Below are 13,158 nucleotides of genomic sequence, written 5' to 3'. Positions count from 1 at the left end.
AAGTTGCTGTTATACATTGATCATGAACACTTTGTGTTGAATTTTTAAAGAAATGGCGGGAAAGCAGAAAGAAGCCCAGAGGAAATTCTACCGTCATCCTTCTCAGAAAGATATACTATTCCATCAATTAAAGCTTCAGTGACACATAACTTTTGATTTTAAAGTCTGACTGTGGCAGGGCCTAAATGACATAACCAAATCCGGTGTAGTAGAAGGCAGCAAAGTTCCACTCCCAGATGAGCTCATGGCCTTCTATGTCTGATTTGACCACAAGAACAAAGAACCACCGAACATCCCGTATCCCCGACGATCCTCTACTGTGATAGCTGAAGATGACATGCGGGCTACCTTCAGGAGAGTGAATCCAAGGAAAGCATCTGGAATGGACAGAGTACCCAGTTAAGTACTGAAGACCTGTACTGACCAAAGTATTCACCGACATCTTCGACATCTCTCTTTGACAGGGCGTGGTACCCACCTGTTTCAAACAGGCCTCAATCGTACCAGTGCCCAAGCAGAGTGTGATAACTTGCCTGAATAACTACTGAACTGTGGAACTCACATCCAGAGTAAAGTGTTTTGAGAGATTGGTGTTGAAGCATATCAGATCCTGTCTGTGTGGCAATTTGCCAGTCACAGCAACAGGTCTATGTCGGATGCCATCTCACCGGCTCTATATCATACATCAGGATGCTCCTTATGGACTACAGTTCAGCATTGAACATCATAATTCCCTCAAAACTCATCAGCAAATACCAAGACCTGTGGAATTGGATCCTAGATTTCCTCACCTTCAGACCCCAATCAGTTCAGATTGGCAAGAACATTGCCTCCACAATCTCTATCTCTATCAGCACTGGAGCACCACAGTGCTGCGTATTTAGTCCCCCTGCTCCACTTGCTTTACACTGATGACAGTGTGGCTCGGTACAACAACAACACTATCTACAAATTGCTACAATACCACAATCGTGGACTACATAAATAGGGCTGAATGTTGTACTAACAACAACCTTGCACTAAATGTCACCAAAACCAAGGAGCTGATTGTTTACTTCAGGTGTATGATCCAATGATCACTGAGAGATCAGAGGTGGATAGGGTGAACAAATTTTAATTCTTTATCCGAGAAAATTTTCTGGACCCCCATCAGGCTAATCTCATCATGAAGAAAGTACGTCAACATCTCTATTTCCTCAGGAATTTGCAGAGGTTTAGTATATTAAAAAATTTGGCAAACTACTACCACAAATCACTGGACATGTCATGGAAGGTGTGCTGACCTGGTGCATCACAGCCTGGAATGGGGGCACAGATACATCTGAGTAGAGGGCCCTGAAAAAGGTAGTGGACAAAGCCCACTACATCACAGACAAAACTCTTCCACCACTGAGAAAATCTACATGGAACACCGCCATCAGAGAGCAGCAGCAGCGATCATCAAGTATCCATGCCACCAAGGACATGCTCTGTTCTTGCTGCTACCATCAGGAAAGAAGAATACAACACTGGTATCACCAAGTTTTTGAACAGCTGCTACCCCTCCACCATCACTCAGTCAAAGACTTAATTAAGAACTCCTACTTTGCACATAACTGAATATTTTTCTCTGTATTGCACTTAGTTTATGTTTTGTTTACATTTCTCCCTTTTATATACATATCTTTTTCGGATACAGTTTGCACTACCAATAAGTAGAAATTCAGCCTGGCCCACAGGAGAAATAATCTCAGGGTTGTATGCGGTGTCATGTAGAAACTCTGACAATAAATCTGAACTTTAAATTTCGTTTTAACTTTTGACATCCAAACGATTTAAGACTATCAAGGAAGTGGCATTTTCAACCAGACCTCATGCCAACCAGTTCCTGTACAAACCAAAGGAAAGCTTTTTTCTACAGAAAGTACTGTATTTGACGGCAGACAAGGACCACCCCGCCCCCACCCCCGCCATTTCATAAAAACATAAAAAATAGGTGCAGGAGTGGTCATTTGGACCTTCAAGCCCACATAGCCAATCAATATGATCATAGCTGATCAGTACCCGGTTCCTGCCTTCTCCCCATACCCCCTGATCGCCTTAGCCACAAGGGCCAAATCTTAAATATTGACAAGGAACCGGCCTCAACTACTTCCTGTTGTAAAGAATTACACAGATTCACCACCCTCAGAGAAGAAATTTTTCTTCACCTCAGTCCTAAAAAACTTCCCCCTTATCCTAAACTATGACCCCCCCCCTCCCCCAGTTCTAGTTTTTCACAGCATTGGAAACAACCTTCCTGCATCTACTCTGTCTAAACTCTTAAGAATTGTATATGTTTCTATAAGATCCCCCCTCAATCCTCTAAATTCCAGAATACAAGCCTAGTCTATCCAACCTTTCTTCATATGGAAGTCCTTCCATCCCTAGTATTAGTCTAGTGAACCTTCTCTGCACCCCCTCCATGGCAAGGATGTCCTTCCTCAGATAAGGAGACCAAAAATGCATGCAGTCCTCCAGGTGTGGTCTCACCAAGGCCCTGTAGAGCAGCAGCAGGGGAAATTAAGATTTTTTTTTATGGTGTATTTACAGGCATGCATTTAATGTTATTGAAATATATAACTACAGTATAGCAGGAAAAAAAAACGAACAAAACATGCAACTAGGACAAAAGTCAGCCTGTTGTCAGTCCCCGCATTGGACAGCAGGCCTCCGGGAGAGTCTCCCGACAGCCCCCAATGAGAGATGGCGGTGATGCTTGTGAGCCACGCAGCAATGATAATCAGTGTCGGTGTTACTTAACATTATGACCCGAATTTTAACTTTACATAAAAGACACGGGGGATATTTCTGAGCTATTTTTTTGGGGGAAAAAGTGGGTCTTCTATGCCATCAAATGTGGTAATTAACTTTATGGATAACCTTGAAATCTGCTTAAAATGTAATCTCCATACATGTGGATGACAATGCTTCAAAAACCAATACAGTATGTACATTGTTTTCAGTAAAACATGATTTCTTATCACGATTATCACAAGATCTATAAAATGATTTAAAAGTTTTCTATATTATGTAGGAGGAGTTCTGCTAAAAGCGTGGGCCTGGAGTTTGAGGTTGTAGTGATATCTCTTTGACCTGCTCCATTATCTTTTAATCCTTCCTAAATTGTGGCATAAAGGGCTTTAACTTTGAGGCAGACCATCAATAATTTTATGTATTTGGCACTTGATACTTGCTACAACATGTGTGTACTTACAAAATATAGAAAAGTGTCCTTAGGATCTAACTGAATGACTCTCAACCTTTTTCTTTCCACTCACATACCATTTTAAGTATTCCCTATGCCATAGGTGCTCAGTGATTAGCAAAAGATTGATTAAGATGGTATGTGGGTGGAAAGAAAAAGTTTGAAAGTCACAGTTTTAATCATACCTAATTGACTCGTTATGTGCACGGTTTCATAACTCCAAATGAAATGGGCCAATAATAATTTTTCTCAAGCAAAATATTTCAGTAACAATTGGGCCTAGAGCAGTGATTCTCCCCTTCCCATCCACAAACCACCTTCAGCAATCCCTTTCTAATCACAGAGCACCAATGGCAAAGGGATTACTTGAGTGGAAAGAAAAAGGTTGAGAACCATTGATCTAACTTATTTTAATCAGTTGGTCACTGACTTTTAAAGATTTGTTCTATAAAATTGCTGGCAAGCTTTTATCCTAATTTCAATGTTTTTCTTTTTAATGTGGTGCCATCTTCATTTTTTTTTGACATCAAAGGCAGTCACTAGCCTTACAACTGTTGCTTGAATGGAAGAGCCAGAGATAGAACAGGAGAACGTGAGATTAGGATGGAAATTGACAGCAAAGTTTAAAAACTTTGAGATGACTTCAAGTACAGGAAGCAGCAGTAAAACATTGATAATATACTAGAGAAAGAGTTGAGAAATGGGCCTGACTGGGACTGAAACAACAATGCTTCATGAAACCCCCCCTAAAACCCAGGTGTAAATTAAGCTAGTATGAGGTCACCACCTTGATAGAGAGAAAGAATTGGGCTGGAGAAGTTGGTAAATTTGACAAATCATATCATTGTCAAGACAGAAAATGAGGCGTCCAAAGTCTGGTCCTCAAAAATTAAAAAAAAAGCAGTAACTGCTGTAAATCTCAAGCCACTCAGGGAATTAGACAACTCTTTCTCCTTCCATGGGTGCTAAGATCCTTCGTCAGATTGGAGGGTGAGAGGTGTTGTTTTCAAGTCATCTAATTTACCCAGAGATATTTCTTCATCCCTATCCTTAGAGATTTCCCCACCATCTCTGGAACTTAAACCTAATTTGTTTTTTCTCCTTTTTCAGTTCTGCTGAAGGTTGTTCAATGTGAAATTTTAACTCAGTTTCCATTTGATTTTTCTGGATCTTTTGCTTATGGATCCTCCACTATTGTGTCTTCAGAAAGCAGGTTCAATAGTAGTATTTATGAAGCTTCTAGGCATGCACATGAACATGCAGGGGAGAGAAGAATATGGATCGTGTGCAAACAGAAGAGGTTTAGTTTAACATGGGCACCATGCTCGACAGATATGGTGGTCGAATAGCCTTTTCCTGTGCTCTACTGTTCTGTGTACGTTTTCTACAGACACTGCTTGCCTTGCTGTGCGTTTCCAGCAGTTTACCCAAGTTGGTCTCACTGTAACCATATTAAATTCAATAATTTCAGGTATCAAGTTATCTTTGCTTGTACAAGAACTATTAATGCAAGTTATCCATTAGCAATATTTACTCAAAATATTTCATTTTCTGGTAACACTGTCTAACCTGCTGAGCATTTCCCTCAGTTCCAATCTGCACTGAATAGATTTTACATCTCTGTTTCCACTCTTGATATGCAACAGCCTTCATTAATTTCTTTTTTCCCCGACAGATGCAAGTAATTGATTGAGCTTTTCCATCATTTTATTTTTTTTTAAATTTCAAATCTCCAGCATCTGCAGCTTTTTGAACATCATCTATATTGAAAATTTTCAATAAATTATACACCATAAAATGTATGGAATATAAATTAGTTTATATTACACTTCAAATTAATCTATGGTTTTAACATAGATTCTTCATAGATCCAAAGTGTTTCACAGACAACATAAAAAGATACATTATTTTTAACACTCTACTGGTAAATTACTAAAGGACAGCAGGAGAAATCAAGCTGAAAATTAACAAAGAAATTTGCATAAACTGAAGGGTAAAACAGTTAACTAGTTTACAAGGCTGAAAGCCTTCAGATTCCTATTTATACATTTTCCATGTTTTCTGTTCAAGTTATATAAAAAGAAACATTAAATCAACAAACCTTTTCTTTTTCATACCTTCCAAAGTGTCCTAATAATACACTATGTAGCATTTGCATTTTGTTAAACTTTGACAACTATGTTCATAACCAAATAGATACTGAAGAGAATGATTAAAGGATCTGTGATTTGATTCCCTGGCATAGTCTGAGGGAAGATGCACAGACAGAGCAGCTAGTTTTGTACAGATCTTGCCTGTTTAAAGCTCAAGAGTAGAGGGTGAGTTTAGGAGGAAGAGATAGGAGCAGGAGCTGATGAACTGATAAGTTAAAACTTAGAAACTTTTGTTACTTACTTTTGATATCAGATGTAGGATAGAAATATCAGGTTTGGGATTTCAAGCCAATGTTTTTGATTCCCAAAACTCAACTTGCAAAAGATGAGATGACAATTGATAACTGTAGCATCATATTACCTTCACTGTAAAAAGAACTTGATGTATCACAGTCTGCTGATTCATTGAGGTTTGAAGCTACTGTTTCTCTTTCAGACATATTGTTGTCATCAGTTAGATTCTCCTCTCCTTTCTCCATTTCATCAACGGAACCTTTAAACAAAAATAAATTTCTCTGCTAAATCACACACGCTGGGACAAAGAATATGGCAATTCAGAAAGCTTCGATTTAACCTGAAAGTTCTTCAGCTGGAAAAAAAAGTTTCCTGTTCATCCAAAAAAACCTCCATAAGAAATATTTTGCACTCATGCCTGATCATAGTAATTGCATTTCTGAGCACTTTAAATCTGAGGCTAAGCTTGTTTCCTATTGAATGTGTCCATCAAGATATCACACTAATTTAATTGAGAACTCCGTCACTTTATTTCAAATATAAGGATAGTAAAAACGAGGAAAATAATTGCAGGTGTGTTCATGGTAATGCAACTACACAGCATTCATTATCATTTTTTTTTTTAAACCAAAAAAATATGGGAACTCGTTCTTCGTGTCAAGACTTTTTTTTTAAATCTCATAGCTGCTTTGCTTAATATCCCTTGAGAAAGTGAACTCATCAGATTGATTTAAATATGCAGTAGAACCTTTTTTTTTGGGCCGACATTGATCTGCATATTTAAGAAATCTCACAGTCTCAGTTTTGGGTATTGCCAAGGATGACCAAGCTCTGCCTCAGCATTTCTCAATGTAAATTTCAAGCAAAATTAATTTATTTCTAGTGCACTTACTGATTTGAATAGAATTAATTGGCTGTAGATGGTTTAAAATAGAAATGGAGAATACAAATAGTGCAAGATGAAAGAATTTTCAATATTCATTATGGGAATAATATTTGTATTTGGTAATTCACACCAAATAAAAATTGATTGTTCAATTAAAGTAATTAATGTTTTTTAAATTCTCGTTCCCAAGATAGGATTTGTTAGATCAGTTTTGCAAACAAAAGCAAGGCTGCTTTGAGAGATTATGAGAAATTCAATTTATATTTGTCAGTTGTGGGCGGTTTTCTGATTAAATAATTAGTTTTACAGGTATATTTCTGTCACCATGAAAATAAGATCATTAAGTGGCTGCTCTCCTTCTGGGGAGGTGCAGGCAAAATGCTGCCATTTCAATGCTATTTGGAGGTAGCACCAAAGCCTGAGTTTTACCCCTGTCAATAACTGGGCACATTGCAGGAGATAGTTATGAATGGCAATCAAGTTCAGAAACAGGCAAAAGGGGGCAAATGTAAAAAAAATAACTAACATTCTGGCTGAGAACGGTTAATTCATTCTTGACAAACAACAAAACCTTGTACCTTCCCAACTTGCAAGGTTTAATTTCATCCGAGAAGTGTCTTGCATATAAATATATGAACAGAAGTTAAAATGTTAATAATCTGCAATATTGCTATATATAAATAAATAGCAAATCAAGTAATTCTTGCTGCTAATACCAAATAATTGTTCTTTGGGTATAAAGCTAATGGACAGAATGCACTGTAAGGAACACAGAATTCTTGGACAAGTCCCACAACTCCCCTCCCCCTCAAATATTTTCTGCAGTGCATTGTGGATCAAGTCTTCTTTCTTTGGCTTGGCTTCGCGGACGAAGATTTATGGAGGGGTAATGTCCACGTCAGCTGCAGGCTCGTTTGTGGCTGACAAGTCCGATGCGGGACTGGCAGACACAGTTGCAGTGGTTGCAAGGGAAAATTGGTTGGTTGGGGTTGGGTGTTGGGTTTTTCCTCCTTTGTCTTTTGTCAGTGAGGTGGGCTCTGCGGTCTTCTTCAAAGGAGGTTGCTGCCCGCCGAACTGTGAGGCGCCAAGATGCACGGTTTGAGGTGATATCAGCCCACTGGCAGTGGTCAATGTGGCAGGCACCAAGAGATTTCTTTAGGCAGTCCTTGTACCTCTTCTTTGGTGCACCTCTGTCTCGGTGGCCAGTGGAGAGCTCAAGGCAATTACCCACATTGTTTTCTACAATGCATCAGTACAAAATACAGAGAGTGGCATGGAATTCCCATTGATTTACTAAGGATTTAAATTCTTATTTGTTGATGCATCAATTTTAAATTTGAATTAGGCTCTGCATTACCTTTGCATGAATAATACAAGAAAAGCACGTAATGCTGATGGCGTGTCCCAATTTAATTTACTACTAAACAGCCTCCTAGTGTTCAACCTGAGCTTCTCAACTGCTGCACCACTGTCCTAACATGCACTTTGTCCTGCTGGAAGTGGTCATTTCTGCAACTACAGACCTAATTGCCCTCTCATTTAAGGCAATCCTTTTCATAATTTCAAATCCCCATTTGGTTTCACTCTTCCCTACCTCTTTTATTTCACTCTTCCCTACCTCTTTTATTTCACTCTTCCCTACCTCTTTTATTTCACTCTTCCCTACCTCTTTTATTTCACTCTTCCCTACCTCTTTTATTTCACTCTTCCCTACCTCTTTTATTTCACTCTTCCCTACCTCTTTTATTTCACTCTTCCCTACCTCTTTTATTTCACTCTTCCCTACCTCTTTTATTTCACTCTTCCCTACCTCTTTTATTTCACTCTTCCCTACCTCTTTTATTTCACTCTTCCCTACCTCTTTTATTTCACTCTTCCCTACCTCTTTTATTTCACTCTTCCCTACCTCTTTTATTTCACTCTTCCCTACCTCTTTTATTTCACTCTTCCCTACCTCTTTTATTTCACTCTTCCCTACCTCTTTTATTTCACTCTTCCCTACCTCTTTTATTTCACTCTTCCCTACCTCTTTTATTTCACTCTTCCCTACCTCTTTTATTTCACTCTTCCCTACCTCTTTTATTTCACTCTTCCCTACCTCTTTTATTTCACTCTTCCCTACCTCTTTTATTTCACTCTTCCCTACCTCTTTTATTTCACTCTTCCCTACCTCTTTTATTTCACTCTTCCCTTCCTCTCTTACTTCAGCCCAACAACCATCTCAAATATCTGTCCGATTTAGACTTGTAAGAGGAGAAACATTCTTTTTGGGAGATCAAGCACAGGTTGGTTGGCTGCATGTGGAAAACCTTGGTATCATCCACCAATCATGTCCATGTGTTTCAGGCTGATAGTTGTTTTAATTTTGAGCAAAAAAAAAGTATGATTTTAAAATTATGTTGATTCCCAGAAAATCAATAGGAATTTTATTCCAAGATTTGTATTTTCTACAGATTTATTGTACAAAACAATTTTCCGTCCCATCACCAGTCCCACTTGGACCTTCCTTTTCAGAACTTCCTGTATGGTTAAAATGAAACTAAATACAAGGTCCAAGAAAAACATGTTTTAAATACAAACTTCAGAGCTATGTTAGCACAACATTAAATTAATTAATTTTGAGATCTTGACTCATTCCCCCACCCCCCCTCCCTCAAACAGCTGTTCTCATTCTGGGTCCATCTTTTATTACTGCACAGTAACCTAGCTTTTTTTAAATTTTAATTTAGAATTTAATTTTTTTAATATGTTTTAAATACATGGCAACGTGTCCTTCCACCCAATAAGCCCATGCTGCCCAATTACACCCAATTAACCTACAACCGTCAACGTTTTGAAGGGTGGGAGAAAATCCACGCAGACACAGGGAGAATATACAAACTCCTTACGGATAGCGCCAGATTTGAAACTGGGTCACTGGTGCTGTAACAGGGTTGCGCTAACTGCTACACTAACTGTGTCACACACCCCCGACTTTTAATTCCTCTACCTTGCAAATATCCCAAACCTCATTGTTTTTCCTTCCCTGCCTCACATCATCAACCTCTCCACTTTTTTTCATACACACAAATTCATCAAGATCACAGCTGATCAGTGCCATTTTCCTGTACTATGTTCATATACTTTGATTTCCCCTTATATCCAAAAAAATCATTCAATGTCTATTTAGAATGAGCTCAGCAAACCTTCACAAGAGCTGGACAGGAAGCGTCTGTGGAAAGATGCTTTATCATTTCATGTTGACACCTTTTCATCAGTAATCAGCTTTCACAGCCCTCCACGACAGATAGCTCTAATATTCACCACCCTTTCACCAAATAAACTTCTAATTTTACTTCTTAGCATCTCATCCTTTATTCTGAAACTAATTCTTTTATAGACTTCTCATTTAGGGAAAACATCCTCCTTGCCTCCAGCCCGTTATAAATTTTGTAAATTCTTTTGCGATTCTCTTCTCAATCTTCAAAACTCTGAAGCATACAGTCCTGTTACATCTCAAACTGTTTTCAATTCCAACACAAGGTCATTGACTTGAAAAATTTACATTGTTTCTCCCAACAATAACAGTGCTTGACCTGATTATTACCAGCATTTTTCTTAAAAAGTACAAAATCAACTCTGATCTTTACATTATTATCAGTACAAAGATGTGGCTAATGTGTGGATCTGTACATTTGTTCAGCACTGATTTTGGATTGCTTCACCAAAAGACCACCGGGAGGAATTGAAATGTTACTGATCATTGAACTTGTACAAATACTCATCTTTTCTGCCATTTTGGTTGAGAATGCAATAAATTTTTTTTAGCACAGCCATTTTCACACCAGTTCATCTATCCTTATCATTGACCAATTTAAAAACAACTGGAGGAATTCAGCAGGTCTCACAGTATCTATAGGAGGGAAAGATAACCAATGTTTGGGGCTTGAGCCCTTCTTCAAGGTATGTAAAAAGCAGACAGGCATCTGAATTAAAAGACTGGGGTGAAGGAAAGAAAGAGCCATGGGAGGAGTATAGACCAAAAGACAAAATGTGATAATTGGATATGGGTGGAGCACAGGCGAGAGAGAAGGTGAGAATTGACTTGGGGTGGTGGGGGGTTACTTATGGCTCCATGGATGTAGAGCTGGGGGAAAGGAGACATGAGGAAAATGGAGAGAGAGGGAAACATAGGCATGGGGGGGGGCTAATGGAAACCAGAGAAGTGCAAAGACAATCTGAGGTTCTGTCCCTCCAATTTGTGGGTGGCCTTAGTCTGGCAGTGCATGAGACCTTGGCCAGACATGAAAGCAAAGGGAATGGGGCAGGCAATTGAAACGGTTGGGCACTGGGAGATCCCCACTTTTGCAGGAGACAGAGCCGGGGTTATCAACAAAGCGATCTCCCATTCTGCATCCGGGCTCTCCCATGTAGAGATCACAATGGGAGCACCAGGTGTAGTAGATGACCCCTGTAGACTCACAATTGAAGGGCTGCTCATTTAGAAGGACTATTTAGGCCTCCGAATGGTGGTGAAGGAAGGGGTGTGGGCACAAGTGGAACATCTCCTGCAGTCACAATGGTAGGCCCCAAGAGGACAAGTGGTGGGGAGGGAGGAGTGGACAAGGGAGTCACAGAGGGAGCAACCTCTATGGAAAGCAGAGAGTGGGTGGGGGTGGGGGAAGATTTGTTGGGATGTAGGATCATGTAGTAGGTGATGGAGGATAATATATTGGATGTGGAGACTGGTGGGGTTGTAGGTAATAAGGGGAATCCTATCCTTGTTGTGCATGGATGTGGAGGGGCTCAGGTCAGATGTGTTGGTAATGGGGGATATGCAGATGAAGGCTGAGTTGATGGTGGTAGAAGGGATGGCATTTGTTTTGATAAAGGAAGCCATCTTTGATGATCTGTCATAGATCTGGAAAGCTTCCTGGCTACCATTGATAACCCTTTGTCTATTATTTGATCATTAATTACAATTTAACAGACCAGAGAAAAAAAATTAAAGAACAAGGCTTGCAGAAGATTCACTGATTTAAAAATAATCCAATGTCATACTCTAATTTGCACTTGATTTTTTAAAAAATGAGGTAAAACTAGCCCAGATGCACAAAATATTTTTGCACAAAATAATTAAATGGTTTATGCAGTTAAATAGGAAATCTCTGAATGCTTTGAGCACATCTCCATTTAGCATAGTATGTCGGAAACTAGAACACAAGATGTTGAACTAGAGCTTCAAAACTCGATATTAATTTAGAAGCAGGAAACCTCGGTGGGAGCAGCTTTGTAATCCAGAATGAACAAAACTCAGGGATATGCAATTTAATTCTTAAAATTCTCAAAAATTTACTGAAAGGAAAATAGCCCCAGACTGCAGCAGAGAGTTAGAGATCAGAGAGATTTTGTGAAGGACAAGGTAGATAACAGAAAAATTCTCAGGGGCCAGATCAGGCATTGTAGTCACGGGGTTGGGGGGGGGGGGGGGGAAGAGAGAGAGAGAAAAAAGGGCATTTGAGAGCAAGCGAGAGAAAGAAAGCAATCGACGACTACATTATTTAGATGGATTTCAATAAGAAAATTTTTTTACATTTCTTGAGTTAATTATATATCTCAATGGAGGTGAGCAGGCACAGGAATAATGAGTGAGCCCATTAATGGACTATGAATGATCCAGTTAATGGTGAATGGAAACCAAATAATTATCAGCAGGAGTAAAGAAAAATCAAACAAGGAGGCAACAAGAACTTGTTGAGAGTTTAACCCAAGAGTTAAGACAGAGATAACATGTGGGAGAAGGAAATCTTTGGGATGGAAAGCAAAGTAATTTTTAAAGAGTGGTGGATGGAATGATGATGCAGAATCGCTCGTAACATCAGCTGACATAGAGGCAGGAAAGAGAATCTATATCTTCTTTAGTACGGTGGGAATATGGCCAGGAATGTATAAATAAAGGATTTTGTGAAAAATATGGTCAATAAGTGTGAAGGGGGGGGGGGGGGGGGGGAGGCGAGTATCAGGTTCATGCTCTGTTTTTGGGTGAGTGGGTTGAGATGATGAAAAATAAATCTCTGCTTGTTGAGAGGAGTCACAATAAACTGCAGATAGATACTGGAATCTTGAGCAACCCCCCCCCCCCTCCAGCTCTTCTTCGTTTACTCAGAAGCATGGGGGATGGGGGTGGGATGTGGAAAGACAGAAGAATGAGCAAAGTTGTCAATCTATATCTTGCACATTGCAAGCAGAGAAGGAGCAACAACATTTGATTTTATACAAAAAATTGTGGAGAAATGCAGACAAGGGCACTCTACTTTCCTAAGTGTTTCTGGACAACAAAGCAGTTTTAACAGAGAATGGGTGCTGATAAAATATGATGAGGTCTAAATAGCTTTGGGGATGAATGGATAAACTAGTTATCCACCAAATAAATTTATGATCCTCATGAGTTAATTAAAAATGTGTTAAATATGAAGGAAATTCCACCTACTAAATATGGAAGGAATCTCAATCTGGTGCAGAACAATAACGAGACTTTAAGGCAACAGACTCGGTTATTGCTTCGCCCTTATTAAAAACTCACATTTCTCACCGGTCACCAATGGGAAGAGAATTGTTTATAGAAAGTTGAAGGACTTTTAATATAATAATGCAAGATCAATACATTGGTATTTATTTAC

At 39.1% G+C, this 13,158-nt stretch overlaps 1 protein-coding gene across 11 annotated transcripts in view; it reads right to left on the bottom strand.

Moving 5' to 3' along the window:
* The window catches only part of zfpm1 (zinc finger protein, FOG family member 1), a 210,196-nt gene that overhangs the window by 143,416 nt on the left and 53,622 nt on the right, over positions 1–13,158 (bottom strand). For 8 of the 11 annotated variants that reach the window (XM_069901848.1, XM_069901842.1, XM_069901841.1 and 5 more), the window contains one exon: positions 5,741–5,872. The exons of 2 other annotated variants lie outside the window; for them this stretch is intronic. In XM_069901848.1, the coding sequence (XP_069757949.1) occupies positions 5,741–5,858 (118 nt within the window). In that variant the 5' untranslated portion in view covers positions 5,859–5,872. Of the gene's footprint in view, positions 1–5,740; positions 5,873–13,158 lie in introns of those variants that run through there. One more of the 11 variants, XM_069901851.1, reaches the window with a different exon arrangement.

Source organism: Narcine bancroftii, chromosome 10 (genome assembly GCF_036971445.1).
Source record: "Narcine bancroftii isolate sNarBan1 chromosome 10, sNarBan1.hap1, whole genome shotgun sequence".
In the NCBI taxonomy this organism is placed as follows: Eukaryota; Metazoa; Chordata; class Chondrichthyes; order Torpediniformes; family Narcinidae; genus Narcine; species Narcine bancroftii.
Note: the sequence above shows the minus strand (reverse complement) of the source record. Positions and strands in the feature narration are given on the sequence as shown.